This window comes from Hemibagrus wyckioides, linkage group LG05 (assembly GCF_019097595.1).
Source record: "Hemibagrus wyckioides isolate EC202008001 linkage group LG05, SWU_Hwy_1.0, whole genome shotgun sequence".
NCBI classification, from domain to species: domain Eukaryota; kingdom Metazoa; phylum Chordata; class Actinopteri; order Siluriformes; family Bagridae; genus Hemibagrus; species Hemibagrus wyckioides.
Genome location: NC_080714.1, coordinates 10581634 through 10606356, shown reverse-complemented (window position 1 = coordinate 10606356; position 24723 = coordinate 10581634). Strand labels below are relative to the sequence as shown.

The window sequence follows — 24723 nt, the reverse complement described above, 5'->3', positions numbered from 1 at the left end:
TATAAAAATAATTAGATCATATCATTTAATCCATAAACCCTAGGTTTGAGAGTAAGGCCTTTGGGACATTGTTTTCATATGTGGTTTAATAAGTAAATTAGATTGTATTATTGTGGATTTGACTTCATTCTGGATTTATCTGTTCTTTGACATTGTTAGACTTCTTACCAAGGAAACAATTTGAAAAGCACAAACCTGCTCAGAAGTAGGCTTATTCAAGGTAAACAAGATTAGATGTGCACATATAAACATTACATATGATGATAATAATAATAATAATAATAATAATAATAATAATAATAATAATAATAAAAGTAGGATTTATTTGTGTAATTTAGTTTATGAAATTATGATTGTATTTTATCTAAATTATTTGAATGAGAAGATTAGCTCAGGTTGGTGCATCTGTCCTGTCCTCACACTATGTTACAGCATCCTGTATAGATTATTATAACTGCAAAGTATTGATAATATTCCCCCCAAAAATTGACATTGTTTCAAATGAAAGTAGTAAATTACGAGTCTTTGTCTGGAAAACGAGTGACAGGATGTTTAATAAAAGAGTGAAACTATTTTAGTGTGAACTCTAATCAGTGTGTACAGCCCAGGCAAACATACATATCGCTCTAGTTTATTTAGATGTCGTAGCTCTTGCAAAAACAGTACGCCTTTCTTTATCCATGTCTAATGTACGTGACTTTTATTTTGACAGAATGGAAAATTTACTAGGAAGTAAGATTAGCTAAAGTGGGTATTGTTGCTGTTCAGTGAAAGTGTACGTTCAGTCTGTTTGTCTAAATCAGAGCGTAGAATAAAAATTGTTAACATTATTCAGTGTCAAGCACTGTCAGTAAAGGTAGATAAATATAAGACGACAAAGTGCGACAACGTAGGTCTTAGACGTCGGTGAAAACCAGTCTCAGCGGTGCCATGGATTTGAAGGTATAGTAAATGTACACTAGTACACTTGACCATTTACTGCAAAATTCAATTACTTAAACAGTACAACAATTACAAATACTTCCGGCCATGTATTACACATACTGGCATTAGTATTAATGATTTAATCACAAGGATTTTTGTTGAATACCTAGATTGTACTTGTGTGCAATCGAATATTATTTCCTTAAAATGCACAGAAGGCAGAAAATACTAAAATGGTGTACTCATGGCGTTCCGCTGTGGGGCTCCTTTCTGCTAAGTAGCTATGGTTAACGCTTTGGATTTGGGATCAATTTAGATACTGGTACAGACCCACTCCTCTTTTTTTTTTTGCCACTAATAAAAAACAAAGTAACCCAATACATTTCTGAAAAGGTGTTTGTTATCTGCATGGGAAGGAAAATGTTTATTTTTATATTCTGAAAATGTCCTTTTGTCCAGCTTGACGTGAAGCCCCTTTTTGGGACACACACACTTTTTTTCTTTTTTCTTTTCATTGTCAATGACATTTAATTATTTGTTGTCTACTTATTCATGGCATCAGTAAATCAAAGCTTAACAACAGGATCATCATATAAGTGAATAAGATCACTTTATTAATCCCAGTTGGGATATTTTAGCAACAGACAAGAAGCAGTATGAATATAAGACAAAATACAAATTATATTAGCAGAACAGTACTTAAATATACAATACATAAATAAATAAACATCTATGCAAATATACAAAATTATAACGCTTTAGAAACTTGAGAATACATATACAGATAATAGACTATGTGCTAAATTTGTCAAAATATAAAGATATACAGGGACTAGGTATAACATTATGATCTAATATTGTATTGGTCCCACTTTTGCTGCTGACAGAGCCCTGACCCACCATGCACTGTGTATTCTGACACCCTTCTATCAGAACCAGTATTAACTTCTTTAGCAATTTGAGCAACAGCAGGTTCACATGAGCCAGCCTTCACTCCCTATGTGCATCAGTGAGCCTTGGCCGCCCATGACCCTGTCACCAGGTCACCACTGTTCCTTCCTTGGACCACTTTTGATAGATACTGACCACTGCAGACCGGAAACACCCCACAAGACCTGCAGTTTTGGAGATGCCCTGTTCCAGTCGTCTAGCCATCACAATTTGGCCCTTGTCAAACTCGCTCAAATCCTTACCCTTGTCCATTTTTCCACATCAACACACACACATCAACTATGAGGACAAAATGTTCACTTGCTGCCTAATATATCCCACCCACTAACAGGTGCCATGATGAGGAGATAATCAGTGTTATTCACTTCACCTGTCACTGCTTTTAATGTTATGCCTGATTGGTGTATGCTTGTATGCAAAAATGTCATTGTGCAGCAATGGACTAAGCAAAACTGAAAGCATGATGTTAATCCCCAAATACTTATTGCAGAAAAGTTGATGTTTCTACTCAGGAAGAGTTATGTGCAGAATTGTACAGTCTGATGACTGTAGGTAGAAAGAACCAGCAAAACCTGTGCTGCTTGCTGTCCACAATGTCCTCCTCTGTGCACTGATTGCTGGATAGAGCTGAAGTAAGTGATTGCTCAAGTAGTAAATGCTGCTAATGTTAAATGTCCCAATTTACCTGAATTTACCCTATAACAAGCATGAAAACTGCAAATATTTACAGTACATACTGTTTGCAGAAAATGTCAACATAAATAATTAAAGCTTATGCCAGCTGGTATAAATGGGCTAACAAGCATAAACGCTCCCTCTCATAGAAGTCATGGAAAAATACATAAAATTAGGCTTAGGGTTGGTGTAGCTACATTGTACTTGCTACTATAAGGTGGCTGTAAGTGGATTATTTCTGTCTTTTGTGGACCCACCACAAAAATTACCACCAACAGATTTAATTAAAATGCACAGAATGGTATAAGGTTGGGTTGATTTTTAGCCTGGACTGTAGATTCACACGGTCATGTCAAATAACTACACTTGATGAAACACCCTTAAATTTTTTTTAGGCCTTAATGATTAAATCTTTGTTTGCTGTTCACTACTTTGCAATGGATACACTTTTCATAATATACCCATGCCATCAACCTTGACTTTAACTCAGACAATATTGTACATTGTATTGTAAAAGCAGCATATTTTTAGCATATGTACAGAACATACAGTTTCATCATCTTAATTATGTTGAGTATAAGCAGTATTTGCCCTTGAAAAGCCAGTGGGTGTGGAAGTTCTATGAGGCTATGTATTATTACATTTTTCTTTCTTGTTTTCTTGTGATCTCGAAAATATCAAAAGTTGTTTTATCGTTATCAAGACTTAATTGTCTCGTGATCTTGACATAACAAAAAATAGTTTTCTAACAACCTAATTGTATCACGAGGAAACCTCATGCCTTGTGAATGTTTCTGGAAGTTGTCAATCACTGACAGACTAAGAGCTATTTCACTTTGAGTAAATCACTGATCAGAACCTCTAGAACATGTTTTTATGGAAGTCGAAGAGGCCATTGGTTATTTTTTTTTTTTTCTTGTGATCTCGACATAACAAGGAGTAGTTTTCTCATGATCGTTACTTAATTTTTCTGTGTATTCTGCATAAGAACATGTTCTAAAGGCAGCCAAAGCACAGTAATGCAGCATCAGTGATTTCATATTATCATTATATGATTGAATATGATCCAGTAATACTATATGTGGTTAGCATGTGAGTAAAAACTGAGTCATTTAACAATTTAAGATTCCTCCTAATGATATGATCTTTTCTTAACGATACGAATATAAAGATATAATCTGTGTGTTGCTCCAATTCTCATGTCTAAGAATTCCCTGAATTGTTTTATTTTTATTGATTTTATTTTACTTTGTGTTACAAGGTAATTACCAGCCCTGAGGAGATTGCTAAGGTTTACCGGGAGCAGAGTCACTTCCCATCCCTGAGCCGTGCCGACGTGGGGCCAGTGATCACATCTCAGTATGGAGGAAAGTACAGCAACATCTCCACAGGTGGGCTCCCTACCAGTGTTCTGCTGTATGATAATTTACTCAGTTTACTGTGGCCTATAAGTCATACTGTCTAAAACACAGTTCATGACAAGATGGACAAGGTAACACTGTTATTCCTGAACAGAGATTTAATCCAGTTTCTTTTCTTACTGCATACTTTGGTCATTAAGTAAGGTTCCAAACTAGCGGTTGCTTGATTTACAAACAGGATCATTAGAAAATCCAATCTCCTGAAAGACGAATTGTCTCAAATTGCAGACTGACACTTCCACTTTCAAATTGCACCTCTTCCATAAATGTTTAATATAATTCTCCTTAAAAAACCTTCAGTATATTAATGATTATACATTTAGCTTCATTAAAAAACAGCATTATTAGGCATATATTATGTGGAGCTTCCATAATACAAGTCCCTGTGAATGGAGTGTTAGTAGAAAAGTAGAGTGCTTTTATATTGAAATTTGAATTGTATTACAATCAATACTATTGTCTAGGACATGCTGTTAGAGAAAATGAATCAAGACCTTTTAAATAATCAAAACTTCTTCCATAATATAAACTGTTGAAAACATTGAAACATTGAGGGTTTGTTTTATTTAAATTTTTTTATTATACAAGAAGTTGTTATTGTGAATATTTTTGTGTTTATGGAATCAAATAGTTATAAGTTAGAGGTAATATTACTTTTGTATGATTGGATGATAAATTGTAATCCATGTTTGCTTGTTTTTTTTTAAAGAGTGGACACAGCGGGATCTGGAAAGGAATGAGATTGTTAAATTCTGCCGGCAGTACATTGCGTTTCATGATGACAACTTGATAGTCTACTCTGGACCCTCTGGTAACTGCACAGAGATCAAGGGAGAGTAGGTTTTCAAAGTTTACTTACTTTTTCCCCCACCATATGAACATATTGCACATCACATTTTACTGAACACTTTCACATGATCTGTGCACTGTGCTTATGTCCAGGCTGCTGAGCCAGGACTCTCCTTCTGGAGAGATGAAGGCTGTAGTGAGGGAGTGTTCCATTAAAGCAGAGGAAAAACAGTTTCTTGAGGTGAGTCATTGTGAATATATCAGTGGTTTTAATGCTGAAAGAGTCTCCATCATACTGCCCAGTCAACTAAGAAGTGTATAGTCCGCGGTTTGCAGAAGGCATTGCTTTGATGATGCTTTACTTTGTTATATGTGTTATATATCTGTTGGTCTCCATATTTTGCAGTTTGTTTTGCAAATATATGTATTTATTTGTCATTTTTTTGCCTACAGTCTGATTTGGTTTTCTGAGTGTTCTCTTAACTTTTTCTACTTTGGGTGATTTCAGATCTGGCATAAGAACAGTAAGATCAAAAGTCTCAATCTGACTGCACTGAAAAAGCATGGAAAGGTGTATGAAGATGGTAAGAATTCTAGATTTTGGGGAAGTGATTTCCTGGGTATGATGAATTGTGTCCAATGTCATTAAAATGTCACCTCTTTTGTCAGCCCCCAAAAATGCTTAAAATTCTTTTACCAAACTGGTACACTCAAATAAATGATTATAATCCAGGAGAAAATCTCATCTGATGAAGAATTATGTATTTGACATGAATATATAATTTTGCTTTGTTCTTTATCATTTATGCAGAACAGTTTGGCTGCTTGGTCTGGTCTCACTCTGAGACTCATCTCCTATATGTGGCTGAGAAAAAGCGTCCCAAGGCAGAGTCTTACTTCCAGGTCTCTTAACATGATCTTAACATGAAACCAAAACCGATTTATGGTTTAGTTATTGAAAAAATTATTTCAGTGGTAAAACCCCATTTCTCACATTCACTTTAACAGTCTGAATCCAGTTTGCTTGGTGATGATGAGGAGGTAATAAAGGCTGACAAAAAGGAAGATACTGTCAAGGTAAAGGCAATCAAAATCCTCAAGTCATAATGGTTTATTTTTCTCTTGCTGTCATTTAAATTTAATGTAAATTTCTATCTTATATATTTGTATCAGAGATTAGTGTCTGGTTATAGATATTTTTTAATTATGTATGCTTATACAGTTGGTTGTCAAAGAAAACAATTTTGCAAAGCAATACAGTACTTTTCTAACTGACTGCCAATTCACTGGAAATAAGGGGTCATTGTTAATTGTGAAAATTATGAAAATCATGCCATGGCCTTCATAGTCTCTAGATTTTAATACAGTTAAAACCCTATGGGAGAATTTCAATACCACCACTATCAACAAACCAACTGAAGAAATATCTTTTAGAACAGTGCAATCTAAGAGGCCTCCAGGGGTCTATGAAGCAAACCATAATTTTTTTTTTTTTTTTTTACATTTTTTTAGTGGTCATAATCACAATCCACCATTATCAAGTGTTTAATTTAAACTTTAGTAACAGAAAAACATTTTGGCCTATAAATAATGTCACATTTGACCTGTTCTTTCAGTGGAATGGTTAGGAATATTAAGCCACAATAAATAATCAAAATGTTAATGAAGACATTTGAATAATGAGCCAAATAAATGAATAATATAGAAATAAATCTGGGCTATGTGGGACCATGAGATTATATTCTAAAACAAAAGGGGTTTCTAGCTGTAAAAATAGCTGTAAAAAAGTTTGAGAACTCATGTTTTAGAAAAATGGGGTTATTGGTGTTTTTCCTATTTGTCAACCAACTGTATATACACATATTGTGTATCCATATCTTTAACCTATATAAGGTTAAAATAGATTCCTCCCAAGAATAGTAATACATATTGTGTTTATAATGGTTTTATTTTCAGGGTAACCAGTTTGTTTATTATGAGGACTGGGGTGAGACTTTGGTCAGTAAGAGCACACCTGTACTTTGCATTTTGGATATCGAGGGCAACAACGTGTCTGTTTTGGAGGGAGTACCAGATGATATTTCCCCTGGACAGGTGTGTGTGTGTGTGTATACACTCATATAAGTCACTATGCCTGTAAGCATACACAACCATATCTGAATTATGTTTTTTATAGTCATTTGTATAAACTATAACCCACAGGCATTCTGGGCTCCAAATGACACAGGTGTGGTGTTTGTGGGATGGTGGCATGAGCCATTCAGACTGGGCCTGAAATACTGCCCCAATAGACGGTGAGTGAGAGTGTGAGTGAGTGAGATTAAATCTTTTATGACACCTTCACCAGAAGATTTTACATGGAAGTAGACAAGTTTACGTAATGCAGTATGGTTACAATTAAATTTGCCTTTCTGGAACAACTATTAACCTTAGTTACTTCTATACTAAGTCCTGACCTGTGTTTAGATAGATTAAAACTGGCTAAGCTTGTGTCTGAAACCTGGGTTGAACTGGTAATTCAAATTCAGCTCGTTCGTTCATTCGTTCGTTCACATGCCCTCCTTCCAAAATCCTCATCCTACAAAGAGGAAGAAGAACATGAAGATAAATAATTCAAAAAAACATTGACCAAAGGGGGATATTTAAGGACAATGGAATATGTAAGTAAAGTCACTAACCAGTTAGATGAGATTCTGACAAAATAATGGGGAGTTACCAGGTTTTTTTTTTTTTTTTGATGAATGCCAGATAATAACCATGATACCCAATTTTAAAATGATCATACACAGAATAGTTTAGAAAGTCATGAGTGCCACCTTCCCAGCATGTATTAAAACTGTAATTCCAGAAGTGCTTACATGCTCAGTGGTAATAGAAATCTAGTTCCTGTTATTCCTGTTCTTGTTACAATATGCTGTAGAGCAGGATTCCTCAATCTTATCAACAACGGGCTGGAGGTTTTAGGTTTCCATTATCAACAAACATGGACCATAGATGAATGCCTGAGCTCCAAAACTATTATGATTATACTTTTCATTTATTTATTCAAAGGCATATATATATAAAAATCAGTGGCATTTACATTATGTAAAGAGTCACATTCCTGCCAGTGAGCGATTGTCTGTCTGGCGGTGTCACTTGGGATTTCATCTGTGTAGTTCTGATAATTAAAGTTTCTCCTTGAGATATTTAAATCAAAGTTAAATCTGCATACTCTTGAGATTAAAACACTCATTTATTTCTGGAGTAAATTTAAACTAGGACTATTTCTATCCTTTACTTATAGTGTTATTTATTGTTAGTTATAGATCGAAATGCCTTTTTAAAGTGAACTAAGTTTAACACTGTCTGAGAATCCTTCCCCTAGAGATAAATAAATTGGGCCTCATTTATCTAGCTGAATACGAACAAATCTATCTGTAGGTTGTGCAAAGGAGCATTTACACAAGAAATGCCCATAAAAATCCTGTGATTTCAAAAAGCATGTACACTATATTGCCAAAAGTATTCGCTCACCCATCCAAATAATCAGAATCATCACTTCCATGGCCACAGGTGTATAAAATCAAGCACCTAGGCATGCAGACTGTTTTTACAGACATTTGTGAAAGAATGGGTCGCTCTCAGGAGCTCAGTGAATTCCAGCGTGGAACTGTGATAGGATGCCACCTGTGCAACAAATCCAGTCGTGAAATTTCCTCGCTCCTAAATATTCCACAGTCAACTGTCAGCTGTATTATAAGAACGTGGAAGTGTTTGGGAACGACAGCAACTCAGCCACGAAGTGGAAGGCCACGTAAACTGACGGAGCGGGGTCAGCAGATGCTGAGGTGCATAGTGCGAAAAGGTCGCCAACTTTCTGCAGAGTCAATCGCTACAGACCTCCAAACTTCATGTGGCCTTCAGATTAGCTCAAGAACAGTGCGCAGAGAGCTTCATGGAATGGGTTTCCATGTCCGAGCAGCTGCATCCAAGCCATACATCACCAAGTGCAATGTAAAGCACACCGCCACTGGACTCTAGAGCAGTGGAGACGCGTTCTCTGGAGTGAAGACTCGCGCTTCTCCATCTGGCAATCTGATGGACGAGTCTGGGTTTGGCGGTTGCCAGGAGAATGGTACTTGTCTGACTGCATTGTGCCAAGTGTAAAGTTTGGTGGAGGGGGGATTATGGTGTGGGGTTGTTGTTCAGGAGCTGGGCTTGGCCCCTTAGTTCCAGTGAAAGGAACTCTGAATGCTTCAGCATACCAAGACATTTTGGACAATTCCATGCTCCCAACTTTGTGGGAACAGTTTGGAGCTGGCCCCTTCCTCTTCCAACATGACTGTGCAACAGTGCACAAAGCAAGGTCCATAAAGACATGGATGACAGAGTCTGGTGTGGATGAACTTGACTGGCCTGCACAGAGTCCTGACCTCAACCCGATAGAACACCTTTGGGATGAATTAGAGCGGAGACTGAGAGCCAGGCCTTCTCGTCCAACATCAGTGTGTGACCTCACAAATGCGCTTCTGGAAGAATGGTCAAAAATTCCCATAAACACACTCCTAAACCTTGTGGACAGCCTTCCCAGAAGAGTTGAAGCTGTTATAGCTGCAAAGGGTGGACCGATGTCATATTGAACCCTATGGATTAGGAATGGGATGTCACTTAAGTTCATATGCGAGTCAAGGCAGGTGAGCGAATACTTTTGGCAATATAGTGTATGTATCATACTTGTGCTTGCTAGGTGATGCTAGCATTTCTGTGTGACATGCTTGGTGTTCATGATGACATGTACAGTGTAGGGATTTATTTTTTCACGTCACTTAATTCACACTTAAATCAACTTTTCTGTAATTTGTCTTTAGATTTTGACCTTTTCTAATGCTGTTCTGCTATGACATATTTTTATTGGCCCAGATATGAGTTAGGATAGCTTCCATGTCTGCCTGTCTGCCTTTTCTTTTGCTGTTAGTAGTCATTTTGTGCTTCCTTTCTTTTGTGGAGTTTTTGGGCATCACTAATTGCAAATGAACTGTGTTGTGAATGCTCATTGCACTTTACAGGTGATTGGCATATGCACACGAGAAAAAAATCAGCGTTCCTTAAATTTTTTTTGTTCAGTGTTGCTTGTCCAAACATTTACACACAGGTTTACTGGAAGATTGATAAATGAGGCCCTTTGTTTGTGTAATGATGAAACTTTTCTAAATGCACATAGATCATATTTTGGCTGGCATATTGACTGCAATTTCAAAACGCATCTTCTTCATACAGTTAATTTTTTTATTGTCTGTGTATTAGGTCTTCTCTCTTTTATGTGGACCTCACTGGTGGAAAATGTGGTATGCAATACTACTTTACTTAAGAAATTTAATGTTTTAAAAGTTATATTTGTGTCATGGGTATCTGCATATTATTTCTTTTTTTCTGTCTTTTATCTTCTTTTAGAACAGTTATCTGACTCCATCGCAGTCTGCTCTCCTCGAATGAGTCCAGATCACTGCCGCATTGTCTATTTTCAGTGTGATGTGTATGGCCCACATCACCAATGCAACAAGCTTTGCATGGTGCGTTTGTGTGCCTATGTGTTGTGTTTCCTAGATGGAAACATTTTATAATTACTGATTTTATTATTCTAATTTTTTTGTAGTATGACTGGTATACAAAGAAGACATCAGTTGTAGTTGATGTGGTCAAGAGAAGCGGAGAAGGTACACTGGTATATCTTTATACAATCTTTATACAAACACAGTTTTTTTTGGTATAATTTCCGATATTAAGTGAGATTTATTTATGTCGTTTTTTCATTTCTAATTTATATACAGATGGCTTTACTGGTATCTACAGCTCCATGCTGTCTCCTCAGTGCTGGTCAGCTGACAGCCAGAGAGTTCTCATATCATCTGCTCAGAGAAGCCGTAAGGTACAACTGCCTAGAAGACTCTCACCATCATAATCTTGTTTACACACCAAGGCAAATCTGATGGATTTCTGAAGCCTATAAATAAATAAAAACTTTTTAATGTTCTACCCTGTGTGTACATTTCAAGCGATCAAATGCAGTTTGTCTGTTTTGCATTGTATACAGTCTATATACAATATGTACATATGATCATATGAGAATTGCATGCATAGACAGATTTCACTAGTCTTAACCAGCATGTCCCAAAATTTTAACTGGATTTAGATCCACATGTAGTGTGGCTTGAATCTAATAAGGAAAAAATCTTTTCTGCTCCAGTTGGTTATGCCAGTAAAAAATATTTAAGCTACCTACCTGAACCTAAAAATTAAACCTAATTTTATATTCCCTCAAAGCCTATACATCTCTCCAACTTTTAATTGTATGAGATTGTAAATCAGTAGTAATTTCATATTAGTTCTAATAATTTTAATTCTAATTTGTTTTTCAGGACATACTAGTGGTTGATACTTCCACAGGCCATGTTACATCTCTCACTTCTAGTGGGTGCATCATTGTTATTTCTTATGCACACTTTACCCCATGATTCTGTGTGATTGTCATTGAAATTGCTGTCTTATTTCTTTTCATTATTAGAGTCAGGCATGGGAAGTTGGTGCTTGCTGACTATCCACAGGGATTTGATGGTGGTCAGCTGCTCATCTCCAAACTGTCCTCCAAATCTGGTAAAAAATAAAAAATTGGTAACAAGGCCAAAAAGGTTTCAGGAAGCTGGTAGTAAAGACCTGCTTGTTCATGCAGTTATTCAGTTTATGTGGCAGAGTATTTCAGAAACTGGTGAAAAAAAAGTAAGCAGAAATGCCTTGTTGATGAAATAGATCAGAAGAGAATGGCCAGGCTTGAATGAGCTGACAGGAAGGCAGAATACATAACATACAGAACCCACCTCATTCTCTGTAATAATAGAAATACTATATTTGAGAATAGTATACACACATGTAATAACTGCAGCCATTTTCAATATTTTTGTATTACCTTTACCTGTATAATGCTACCTTTCAAATAGGATAGCCTTTATCACTGAAATGCTGCCCAGATATCATGCTTTCTAGGCAGCTGCCTTTTCAATAGAACATAGTTTTGATGTGTCTGCAATAACTCTATAATGTACATTAAATATTTGTCTGTACAAAATATGCTGCATAGCTATTCAACACTAAACTAATGGTCAGACATTTCATTCTGCTATTTCTCTTCCGCTATTTGGACCAAAAAACAGATAAATCATGCAAAAACAAATTAATCATTCTGACTGAATGGTTTCCTGTCTCTAGAGGGTGGGCTTTCTGCCAGCAAGTGGCTCAGAAGAAGAGGTGTCATGGGTGACACTAGAGGACACTCAAATGCAGCCTGAAATTGACTGGCAGGTTCTTAGTTTCACCCCACCTCCAGAGGAGGACAACAAACAATACCGTGAGTTTAGAGTCTCCATTACATGTTTAAACCTACTGATGAATACAGGCTGCTTTACAGAGACTTACATAGGGACAGTCACCCACATCTAAACACTGGTTACATACAGTCTTATGCATAAGTTTAGGCACCTCTTGATAAATAACAGATTTTGGTGATTTTTTAATTGAAAAGATGTTAACACAGTCTCTCTTGGAAATGGAAAAAATGCACAATATTTTCAGCAAACATTGATGCATAGTTACTTCTTATGCCCTAAATTGAACAAAAATAAAAAATAAAAACATTAATATGGCACTGTGCAAAAGTTTGGGCACTCTAAGAGTTCCAGAGTCTCAGATTCTTTTTACAAGGTTTCAGACCTTAATCAGCTCATTAGATCTGATGCATGGCAACAGCTGTCATTAGTAAATGCCAATTTCAAAGCTTTACAAATACTTTGACTCTTCAAACCTTGTGCACACACTTGCGGACACTCAACAACCATGGGTTCCTCTAAGCAGCTGTGTAAGACTCTGAAAATGAAAGTTATTGATGCCCACAATGCAGGAGAAGGCTACAAGAAGATAGCAAAGCGTTGTCAGCTTGCAGTTTCCACAGTGAGAAATGTAATTAAGAGATGGCAGTTCAGGGGAACTGTGGAGGACAAGATAAGATCTGGAAGACCAAGAAAACTCTCGGAGAGAACTGCTCGTATGCTGGTCAGAAAGACACATCAAAACCCCCATTTGAAAAAACCTGCAGGAAGATTTAGCAGACTCAGGAGTGGTGGTGCACCGTTCCACTGTGCAGCGATGCTTGCACAGACAAGACCTTCATGGAAGAGTCAGCAGAAGAAAACCTTACCTGCGTCCCCATCATAAAATCCAACGTCAGAAGTATGCAACAGAACATCTACAGAAGCCTGATGCGTTTTGGAAACAAGTGCTGTGGACTGATGAAGTTAAAATAGAACTCTTTGGCCACAATCAGCAAAGGCATGTTTGGAGAAAAAAAGGAGCAGCATTTCATGAAAAGAACACCTTGCCAACTATTAAGCATGGGGGTGGATCTACCATGCTTTGGGGTTGTGTTGCAGCCAGTGGCACAGGAAACATTGCACGGGTGGAGGAAAGAATGGATTCCACTAAATACCAGCAAATTCTGGAAGCAAACATCACACCATCTGTAAAAAAAGCTGAAGCTGAAAAGAGGATGGCTTCTACAACAGGACAATGATCCTAAACATTCCTCGAAATCCACTATGGAATACCTAAAGAGACGCAAGCTGAAGGTTTTAGAACGGCCATCACAGTCCCCTGATTTAAACATCATTGAAAATTTGTGGGTAGATCTTAAAAGAGCTGTGCATGCAAGACGACCAAAGAATATTACAGAACTAGAAGCCTTTCGCAAGGAAGAATGGGAGAAAATCCCAAGTACAAGAATTGAAAGACTTTTAGCTGGCTATAAAAAGCGTTTGCAAGCTGTGATATCTGCCAGAGGAGGTGTTACTAAGTACTGATTATGTAGGGTGCCCAAACTTTTGCACAGTGCCACAATAATGTTTTTATTTTTTATCTTTGTTCAATTTATGGCATAAGAAGTAACTATGCATCAATGTTTGCTGAAAATATTGTGCATTTTTTCCATTTTCAAGAGAGACTGTGTTAACATCTTTTCATTTAAAAAATCACCAATTTATCAAGGGGTGCCTAAACTTTTGCATAAGACTGTATGTACATGTAATTCTGTGAACAAATGATAACCACCAGGGTAGAGGATATCACCTGAATAACTTCTTGTGGAATTCCTTATTCTGAAATGGTGCTTGAAAATGTACGACACACTCATGCCACTGGGAGGGTCAGTGTTAACTGTGTAGAGCCAGGGAAGTACACCCATGTAGCAGCAGAAAGATTCCTGGAGAAACATGACTTTGTTGTATAGTGTTGTCCCTGAAAAGGTTAAAACTCAAACTAGGAGCCTGGGTGCCCAGCATACCTTTTGGGCATAGTGATGGATGTTATTACCCACCAGCCTACTCCCAGATTTGGATGACAGAGTATTTGCAGCTCTTATCACTGTTGCATGCAGATAGATCCATAGTGTACATGAAGGCTGACATGTGGCATGGAAAAGAATGGGAAAATTTACTGTATGATAATGGTGATTATAGCGAGTACTACATATTTTTGTGACTCCATTTCTCCATCTCTGCAAAAATATATCCATTATGTTGCTTACTACCCCTGATGGGTGAAATAGAGTCATGTTTTAATGGATGGTGTAAAGGTCCACAAGTAAAAAAGTTCTTTTTAATGCCAAAGCTGATTTTTATTCACATCAGAAAATATTCAGGTAATATTGGAAATTGTCTCACATAAATTAAGGAAATGAACCAGTAAAATGCAATAACCAAATTTTAGTTACCTGCCCTTTATGAAGCATAATGATAAATCTGAATTTATTAATATATAAACTTATTATCTCTTGCTCCTTGAAACATAACACTGATGATAACCTTATATATAAGGTGATATTTATACATAGTAGAGATATTGTAAGTTGGCACACACCGGTGGCCGAATATCTTGAAACAGTACATTAATCTGAAGAAACCTAGCTTCAGTGTTGTATTAATGTATTTATTTATTGTAAAGCTCTTTCTGAATTTGCAGTGTTTTGAATTAAATAAAACCTAAATAAAGAAAGAAGAAAAGCACATCCTGTTCTCTAAGAATGCACAGATCTTTTTCTTCCAAAAGTTGCTGTTGGGGTTTCCATACTAGACTGAAAATCTTTTTATATATATTTTTAATCTCAAGTTTTTTTAAAACAGATATGTATTTGTAAATATTGCATTTAGAAGTATTTTTCATCTTCTTATACAATGTAGCTGGTCTGGACTTTGATGCCATTCTACTGAAACCAAAGGATGTGAAAGAGGGAACAAAACTACCGCTTGTTGTCACACCACATGGTCAGTTCTAAAAATAATCTGGAAATAAGTGAAGTGTGATTAGTTATTTTGTTTTATTACTATTTATATTATTTACAAAGTTTTTAAGTGCTAAATGATTAAAGTGGAGAAACAGTGAAAAATATCCATCTGTCCTGTTCTTTAGGTGGACCTCACTCTGTAATAGTGACAGAGTGGCTCTTAGGCTCAGCAGTTCTCTGCAGGATGGGTTTTGGTGTCTTACATGGTAAGTCTATTTACTGAGCAACCATTTATTTTTGCTGTTGTTCTTTATGTCCTCCACTCCTGTTTTGTAAGATTCAGGATATGGATGCTAATTATACTTAAAGCCAGTCTGAAGTTCAGACTGCATCACAAAGGCCTGATCTTGCCTTGATCAAAACCAGAATCACTGTTCATTCACATGGCAATATTCATAGTAGGGCTTATATTTATGAAACCACAGTTTAAAGTGTGGTGATTTTTTTTATTTATTTTTTCACCAGGGTCAGATGGTTGGACAATAATGTGCTTCTGTATGATAAAGCATTTGTTCAGCATTTTGTGTTAGAAAAGCAAAATCTTCTCTTGTGTAGTTTGTGAAATACAAATGCATTTAAAATGTGGCTTGCCTAATTTGAGTTAATCTTTCAGTTAATTACAGAGGCTCTATTGGCTATGGTCAGGACAGCGTCTACTCCCTGCCTGGCAATATTGGCACCCAAGATGTTAAAGATGTACAGGTGAAGGCAGCGATGTGTAATTCGAGCTATTAATAATAATAATTATAATAATAATATCACCACTAACTAATAGCAAGCAATAAAGATAACAATAGCACTGTGGAATTTGTGGAAAATGTGTATATATATATATATATATATATATACACACAAATCCTATAAAATCCTCAAATCCTTATGCTTGTTCATTTTTCCTGCTTCTAACACATCAAGTTTGAGTACAAAATGTTCACTTGCTGGCTAATATATCCCACCCAGGTGCCATGATGAGCAGACAATCAGTGTTATTCACTTCACCTCTCAGTGGTCATATGATTGATCAGTGTGTGTGTGTGTGTGTGTGTATATATATATATATATATATATATATATATATATATATAATGTGTGTGTGTGTATATATATTAGTAAATCAGCATGCATTACAAAAAGTGCCTCTGACCTCATTACATTTTTTGTTCTGGTTGCATTTTAGTTTGCTGTTGAGAGCATTTTAAAGCGAGGCGACTTCGACAGAGAGAAGGTTGTTGTTGTTGGAGGCTCCCATGGAGGATTTTTGGCCTGTCATCTAATTGGTCAATACCCAGACTTTTACAAAGCATGTGTTGCCCTGAATCCAGTCACCAACCTTGCATCCATGATTGGCAGTACTGACATTCCTGACTGGTAATACGAGAACAGCTGGTCTGTCTTTCATTTTCCATTTGTACTTCTCTGTCTTTCAGGGGGTTGTAAAATCAAATCCATGACACTGGATTAAGTGCTGTAATGGTAGTTTCTTAAGATTTAAAATAAAGACTTAAAAAACATATTTATTTGCCTATAAAAAAAAAACAATAGAATTTTAGATATGGAACACTTAAATATAATACAGTAATCAGTATATTGAATCTTAGTGCTGCTTTCAGTAAGGAAAAAAGTGTAGTACAATCAGTACTGAGTATCATCTGTTACATAAGGGAGTTTTTCACTTCTTCTTCTGGTGTTTTTTGCTGTGTGCAGGTGTATGGTGGAAGCTGGGTATGATTATAATACTAACACCATGCTGAGCTCTACTATGCTAGGGCAAATGTTAGACAAGTCACCCATCAAACATGTCACACAGGTCAGTTTGTGTTTTGTTTCAGAATTTGTATTCCTTTCATAATTCACTGACTAAATATATCAACCATATTAACTTGCCTCTCTTTAAGTTGCTGCAGCTCAGACAGAAAAGTGATGAAATATTTGTAATAGCCAAAAGATGTTATCAGTTTATTTATAATAAACTTAAACTTAAATAAAATAAATTTATATTTATTTATTATTATATATTATTTATTTATAAGCTCAACAGTTTGAACACAACACATGCTTAAAGAAATATGATGTTTGTTAAAAAAAGAGCATTGTTCTTGTCGTATTTGAAAAATACATTAATTGCTAAACTGAATAAGTTGAGCATTCTCATGTCCTTAGTTGTGTGCAGTTTGTAATTTTATGTTAAATTTTTGCATTTCGGTGAATGTTTAACATTTATGTTTAAAATTTTAAAGAGTTTTTAACACTTTAAAAAAGGATGGCAAAACAAGGGTAAGCATTCTGTTGAACAATTTTCAGTGTAAAAGTAGAGGATAAGTGAGTTCTATTTCTGTAGTATTTATCTACCACAATTTACCTGTGGAAAGATATACTACAGTTAACCAATTGGAATCATAACTGGTCTTAGGTCATCTAACATACATTTTAGTGCCATTTATCAGACAAACAAAACTGAGTTAAGTGAAAATAATTAAGCATTAAATAATACTGTGTACTGATCTATTTACAAGGATGAAATTACAGACATATTTTTAAGTCTAGAAAGAAGGATTAAAGATGAGTACCATTTTGCAATGTTAGATAGATTGTATATGGGTAAAGCTTTAGTGCTTGCAGCCTAAATGTTAACACTTAGGTTCAAACTATTCAACTCTAAAATCTGTAACCTGTGCATAAGCACCCAAGGTCATATATAACATTTAGATGAAAAAATTTCATACACAAATATTTACAATTTAACAAGGTTTTTTTTTTTTTTTTTACCAAGCATATAGAATTTAGGATAGGGTGCAGTTCATGCAGTATGGAAAATATGTATTCATCTCAGTTTTTGTGTCTCTCCTTAGGTTAAAACTCCTGTGCTGCTTACCTTGGGAGCGGAAGATAAGCGTGTGCCTAATAAGCAGGGCATCGAGTACTACAAAGCTCTGAAGGCTTTGCAAGTGCCTGTCAGGTAAAAGACCTGCTTTTGTTACACAAGAAGTGACTTCTACAATGCTGCAAAATGTTTTAGATGTATCTATCTATCTATCTATCTATCTATCTATCTATCTATCTATCTATCTATCTATCTATCTATCTATCTATCTATCTATCTATCTATCTATCTATCTATCTAGATAGATAGATAGATAGATAGATAGATAGATTATAACATTTTACATTCTATTCTACATTCTATTTTTTTTTAACCATTTTTGTCCCTAGGTTGTTGTGGTATCCAGAAAACAACCACTCTTTGTCCAAGGTTGATGCAGAATCAGATGGATTTATGAACATTGCACTGTGGATCATCCAACATCTCAATCTATAATCACCAGAGACTATGTAATATACTTATAATGGCCTTGCATATTTAAATTAAAACATAAGCGATCTGATGAACCAATCTGTTATCTGGTTTATTTAGGTTAATTTGATAACTAATAAGTAAAGATGATAATTAAGAGTGTCTCTTTTAATTTATTAGTATGCAAGCCATTAAAAGTGGTACACTATTGTACTGGTACACTAATGTTTTACTTCAAGTTTAAAACAGACCAAAATAAATATGACGGTTGAAACGATACTAAACACAGCAGCTTGTTACAGCTATTATTTATATATAGCTACTCTCACAAATGCTGTAAAAAACTCTCTCTCTCTCTCTCTCTCTCTCTCTCATTTTGTTAAAAGGGCATCTTTGTTATCAGAGCCTTAATGGATCTTTCTTCTGTGAAAGTTTGATACACTCTGGGTAATCCTTGTTCATTTTAAAAATAAACATGGTTAAAATGTGTATTTTATTCTACATTGCTTGATTTTGTGATTTTAGATAGTGATAGTCACAAGACTGTCATGACACCTGTTTCCACAGAGCAGATGAAAAAAAAAAACAGATTCAGTTTCCAAATGCATATATTTATCATTCTTTCTTTTCTTCTTTCACACTTTTACAAGTAGAACAATTTCATTTAGTAACATCTTGCTTTTTTCATGCGGTGATATGACTGTCACAACTTTCACAACACATTATTCTGTGTTTGAGGGAATCTGTAAAACCCAAAGACAAAAAGCTCAATGCCCTTTTTTCCTTTTAAGACAAATGATTAAGATAATGTTATTATTATTATTTTTTTTTTTTTCTTTTTTTACCGAGGTCTTCCGTGACATTGCCTGACCACCTGTGTTTAAAAGTAGGGTCATTTGCATGCAGTAAGTGTTACTCTGGGTTGAATGTTTTCACTTCTGTAAATGCATGAATGCTATGTGAAGCTGTCTTTTTTTTTAGATTAATTCCTCATCTGTAAACCGTAAATCTACAGGTAAAGATGCAGATACTCTGGGTAAGTAATTTCTTGTTAAAAATGTATATTCATGATAAGAATAAAAAAAATAGCTATATATAAGAAATTAGCTATATCAGAGTTTAATTTTATGGATTTTAATTTTATAGATTATTTAAAAAGTTTAATTTAGTTTTATTTAGTTAAGTGGTTATTTCTTTCTTTCAGGAATTGACTGTTCAGAGTAATGATGATTGTTTCGCAACACAAATAATATATATATATACACATATCCTGTAATAATATGTTTTATGTAAAAACTTCGTTTGAAGGATGCATGCAATAGCTGTTAATGAAATTAGTTATTATTAAGGTTTAGTGTCAAATAGATTTTTACATTCATTCAGTGTACATCCTTTAAGTTGCTGATGTAACTTTTTATTTTTCCTGTACCTACATCTACACAGATTGGTAAACAAGACTATTTTATCCTGATAATTTTGACAAATTGATGCTAAAATGTTATGTACATATAATAGCTGTATTTTCATACACAGCCACACAGATTATATATTCACATCCATTAAAAAAAAAACATATGTAGGCCTAATTCCTAATTAAATTTTTGGTAAATATAGCATGACAATACGACAATACTTGCTTATGTGTCTATAGACATAAGCAAGGCAGAAACATATAGCACAGTAGTATTAGTGTAGTACCATACTATACATCAATGTTTTATCAGTTTTACATCTAATATGTGTCTATGTCTATAGGTCATGTTCGGACCTGGATTGTACCTGGTTTTTGTACTGGATCAACTCAGTTTGGTCAAAACAATGAACCCTAAATTCTACCCTTGTGACAATAACACAGACAGCAGTGGAAACATACATTTAGACTGCAAGCACAGAGACCTCACAAGCATCCCTAAGTTTATGTCCCTTTTTATCATCTCATTAAACCTGGAAGAAAATCGTATACATCAAGTAAAAAGTGATGACTTCTCAGGTATTCCAAATCTTCAACGTCTTAGCTTGATGTGGAATTGTTTGCCTGGTCGCCTCAAGGCGTTGAAATTACCTTCATGCCAAGTGATTATTGACCGTGATGCTTTTGTTAATCTCAAGAACTTGACATTTCTTCAACTGGCAGGAAACAGCCTCAAGACTATTCCTCTACTACCAAAGCATCTTGAGGTTTTGGGATTAGAATTTAACAATATTTTTCGGATTGAACAACCCCTAGGAACACCATTTCTCAAACAACTGCTTCTTGCCAAAAATTGCTACTATGCCAACCCCTGTAATGAATCATTTTTCATTGACCAAAGGGTATTTCAGGATTTACCTAAGCTTCAGAACCTTACTCTTGGCTTTAATAATATGACCTCTATTCCCAAGCAACTGCCGTCCTCACTGGAAAGTCTAGACCTGAAAGAAAACATGATCACAGAGATTCGGGATGACTCTTTTACAAACCTCACTAAACTCAGTTTCCTTAACCTGGAGTGGAACTGCCAAAGGTGTGATCATGCAGCTCAACCGTGTTTTCCTTGCCCAAATAATTCATCCTTAGTCCTCCATGACAAAGCCTTTTTTGAGCAGAGAGACTCTCTTGTAAACCTTAGTCTACGGGGAAACTCACTCAATTCAATTCCTAAAAATCTTTTTACACATCTAAAGAAACTAAAGACACTTGACCTCTCAGACAATCTCCTTGCCTTCAGCATCAGAAATGGCACATTTTATGAAGAACTACAGGGTGTTATGTCCCTGAACCTTCTCTATAACTATCAACCTCAGAAAATATTTTCAGAGCTGATACTGTCACCCTCTATTAGCAAAATGAAGTCCTTGCGGAAACTTCATTTAAGTGGGCTTTTCTTTCATCGCTTGTCTAATAATAGCCTTGGGCCTTTGTTCAACCTACCACAACTTGAGTATCTGGACCTGAGCATGAACTTTATTAATTCTTGTAATATAACTGCATTTAATCAGATAAGATCCTTGAAAAAGGTTGTGCTTTCACAGAACATGCTAACAATCAACCCATTCTATATAGTAAGCTCTAGTGAAGCCCTGAACCTGGAAAGATATGAGAGAGATGACCACCAGCAAGACATGCCTGCTTCTGAGTCAAAGCTCCAGATGAACTATTTGCACTGCACTGATGAAGAATGTCCAAAAAGTTTTTCAATGTGGAATTTCGTAAAGTGTTACTGTTATAGAAAACTCTTTTTTGACTTATCACAAAACAATATCCCATGGTTGAATGTAAGTACTTTCAAAGGAATGGAGAAAACTGTGTGCTTGGACCTGTCCTATAATTATATGAGTCAAGCTTTAAATGGCCGGCAGTTCCATCCTCTTAACAAACTGGTATACCTCAACATGGCACATAACCGCATTGATCTTTACTTTAATGAAGCATTCCAGGAGATAAGGAGTACACTTAAGGTTCTTGATCTCAGCAACAATGAATTCCATTTTCACATGAGGGGAATAGGGCACCGCTTCAATTTCATAAAGAACTTGACTTCGCTTGAAGTTCTTAGTTTAGCAAACAATAACATTGGCATACGAATATCTAGCATTATTAATAGTACATCTCTGAAGTGTCTGTTATTCTCCGGAAATCGTTTGGACATCATGTGGGACACCAGTGGAGATCAGTACATACGATTCTTTCAGGGGTTGACAAACCTTACATACCTGGACATTTCAGACAACCAGCTTAGATCATGTTCCCCAGAAGCAATAGTTAACCTTCCTCTAAGTATTCGTGTGCTGAGGATGGACTCGAACCTGTTGAATTACTTTCCCTGGGGAAATATCTCAGTTCTCAGTCAACTGTGCTATCTGAACCTGAGTGGAAACTATCTTTCTAAATTACCAGACAGTGTTATCTACTTTGGCAATAAGCTTAGAAGCCTGGACCTCAGTCATAACAGATTAAGTGCAATTTCGGAGTCTTTCTTTAGTCAGGCAACAGGTCTTAAAGAACTGATGCTCAATCACAACCAGTTGAAGATCTTAGATATGCACACTCTTCCTCCATTATTACAGAAAGACAATACCAATTGTACCACTTCCAAAACTTCCTGCAAGCTAACACTGCATGCTAACCCATTTACATGTAGCTGTGCCACTTCCTGGTTTACTGATTTTCTGCGAAAAAGTCCTGCAGATATCCCCCACCTCACTACAGATGTTCGCTGTGGTTTTCCTGAATCACAGACAGGAGTAAATGTCCTTTCCATTGATCCTCGCTCCTGCCAGGAGATATTTGGCAGTGTTTCCTTCATCTTTACATTCCTTCTTACTATTGTAGCAACTGCAATCCCCCTTTTAAGGCATCTATATGGTTGGGACCTGTGGTACTGTTTCCAGATACTGTGGGCAGGACACAAGGGTTATACTCCACTTCAAGGAAACAACATGAACAACCAACATGATGCATTTGTGGTGTTTGATACAAAGAATAAGGCAGTGAGAGACTGGATCTACAATGAGATGTTAATTAACTTGGAAAGCAGAGGAAGAAGGAAATTCCGGCTCTGTCTGGAGGAACGGGACTGGGTACCAGGAGTATCATGCATTGAGAATCTACACAACTCAGTGTACAACAGCAAGAAAACAGTGTTTGTGCTGACTAACCAGGGTGGCTGTGCTTCTGTGAATGGGGTAATAAAGCAAGCTTTTCTTCTGGTCCAGCAGCGATTGCTGGATGAGAAAGTGGATGTTGCAATTGTAGTCCTCCTGGATCCTATTTTCCCCAAGCTCAAATACCTGCAGATGAGAAAGAGACTCTGCAGAAAGTCAGTTCTCTCCTGGCCAAAGAACCCTCGAGCCCAGCTTCTCTTCTGGAATAACTTGCATATTGCTCTAGCATCTGACACAGTGAGATCCTATGATAAAAAAGTCACAGAGAGCTTCCTATCTAATGATATTCTATAAAAGAGGCACCAAGATGTGATGTTTACATAGTAAAAAATTCAGAAAATGTATTTATTTAACATGTTTTGTTTATTTACATATACTGAAAATGTGAAAGCAACACTACCTGCAAGAATTAATATAATGTTTTCTTCAAAACATTACAGACAGTGATATGCTTTTTAACATAAAAAACGTGTATGACTATGTGAAATCTCATCTTGGAGGCAGGAATGCACCCTGTACCAGATGCTAGTCTATTGCAGGCTACCTAAAACATGCATGCTTTTATACCAAGGGGCAATTTAGTAGAGCCAGCCCACCTATTGGCTTGTTTCTGTAGTTGCAAAAAAAAAGTGGTATCTGGAAGGAGTGAATTCAAAATGCCTAAAACCATGAAGCTCCAAAACTGTCTGCTGTAACGCATATTATGTATGTATCAATGATTTTGTAAAATATTCTTGAGCATTGCTTGCTACCATGCTTTTAGCCTGTAATTAATATTGTGCCTCACTGATACCACAATCACTTTTGCATATGCCTGATGAAAAGTATTTGCCAACTTTATAGCAGTATCATGTGCTTGTAAATATTTTCGATTTAAAATAAGAACCTGTAACGAGACCTGTTGTATGAAGATATGTACAGCATAATATATGTATATTTAGAACTTCTAATGCATTTTTAAGATCAGTTCAAATACATTTTGCCTTTTGTGTATTTAATCCTTTTTTTCTCTTTTTTTTAAAAAAAGAGGTTAATACACCTTATGGACCAGTCTTCATGATTAACTCATGTACTATACACATGTGCTGTTGTCAAGCTGGAGATTCTCCACAAGGGGCGCTATTAACACTCACATAGCAAAGGCAAAAGATCATTACCTATTAAATAGTACTTAACTTAAAGTTGAGCTAAATTTAACCATATCTACTGGGGTGTGTTACAATGGTAATTGCATGATTAAACTAATCTCATGTTACAGATGAATTAAGTGTAATTTATTACCTGACTTACACCCAGCACACTGCAAATCACCTTAACCGCTAAACAAACAAACTGCCTTAAACCGCATAAAGCATTTACTGTAATCACATGTACTGTAATTTCCAGGCTTGTGTAGTTGATTAGTGTTGCTGAAACCCAGATTATAGTTAACAAATACAGAGCTGTACATGCCACAAACTGAAATGGCTGTTCTGTTCTAAAGGTGTTGTGTGTCTTTACACAATTATACATTGATGACAGATAACAGAACATTAATATCTAAAACCATTGAGTCAAAAGACTAGTGGTTAAATTTGTTGACTGGCTACTTCTTTAAAATATTTGTAATTCTTTAAAGGATTGTGTTTATCAGTAAATTTGTCCCGTTAGCTATGCAAGTTACT

The 24723-nt window shown here is 35.9% G+C and overlaps 2 protein-coding genes across 2 annotated transcripts; both read left to right on the top strand.

The window, feature by feature from the left end:
- Positions 1-718: 718 nt before the first annotated feature.
- On the top strand, positions 719-18904 carry apeh (acylaminoacyl-peptide hydrolase). Its single transcript, XM_058389874.1, has 23 exons — positions 719-942; positions 3812-3941; positions 4681-4807; positions 4914-5001; positions 5269-5344; positions 5572-5663; positions 5769-5837; positions 6717-6854; positions 6963-7054; positions 10047-10087; positions 10194-10312; positions 10396-10456; positions 10571-10668; positions 11159-11210; positions 11305-11393; positions 12003-12141; positions 15020-15103; positions 15249-15329; positions 15737-15825; positions 16301-16491; positions 16828-16930; positions 17973-18079; positions 18334-18904. Exons 1-23 carry the CDS (start codon positions 931-933, stop codon positions 18437-18439), a joined length of 2184 nt encoding a protein of 727 aa, XP_058245857.1. The 5' UTR covers positions 719-930; the 3' UTR covers positions 18440-18904.
- A 143-nt stretch (positions 18905-19047) lies between these two features.
- On the top strand, positions 19048-24404 carry tlr9 (toll-like receptor 9). The gene is made up of 2 exons (XM_058389873.1): positions 19048-19451; positions 20171-24404. Exons 1-2 carry the CDS (start codon positions 19437-19439, stop codon positions 23351-23353), a joined length of 3198 nt encoding a protein of 1065 aa, XP_058245856.1. The 5' UTR covers positions 19048-19436; the 3' UTR covers positions 23354-24404.
- Positions 24405-24723: the final 319 nt, after the last annotated feature.

Excerpts from the sequence above, each read along its gene's own strand:
- apeh (XM_058389874.1), top strand. Across the intron at positions 5,838-6,716 it reads AAAAGGAAGATACTGTCAAG|GGTAACCAGTTTGTTTATTA; the intron begins GTAAAGGCAATC and ends TTTTATTTTCAG. Across the intron at positions 16,931-17,972 it reads CCATCAAACATGTCACACAG|GTTAAAACTCCTGTGCTGCT; the intron begins GTCAGTTTGTGT and ends GTCTCTCCTTAG.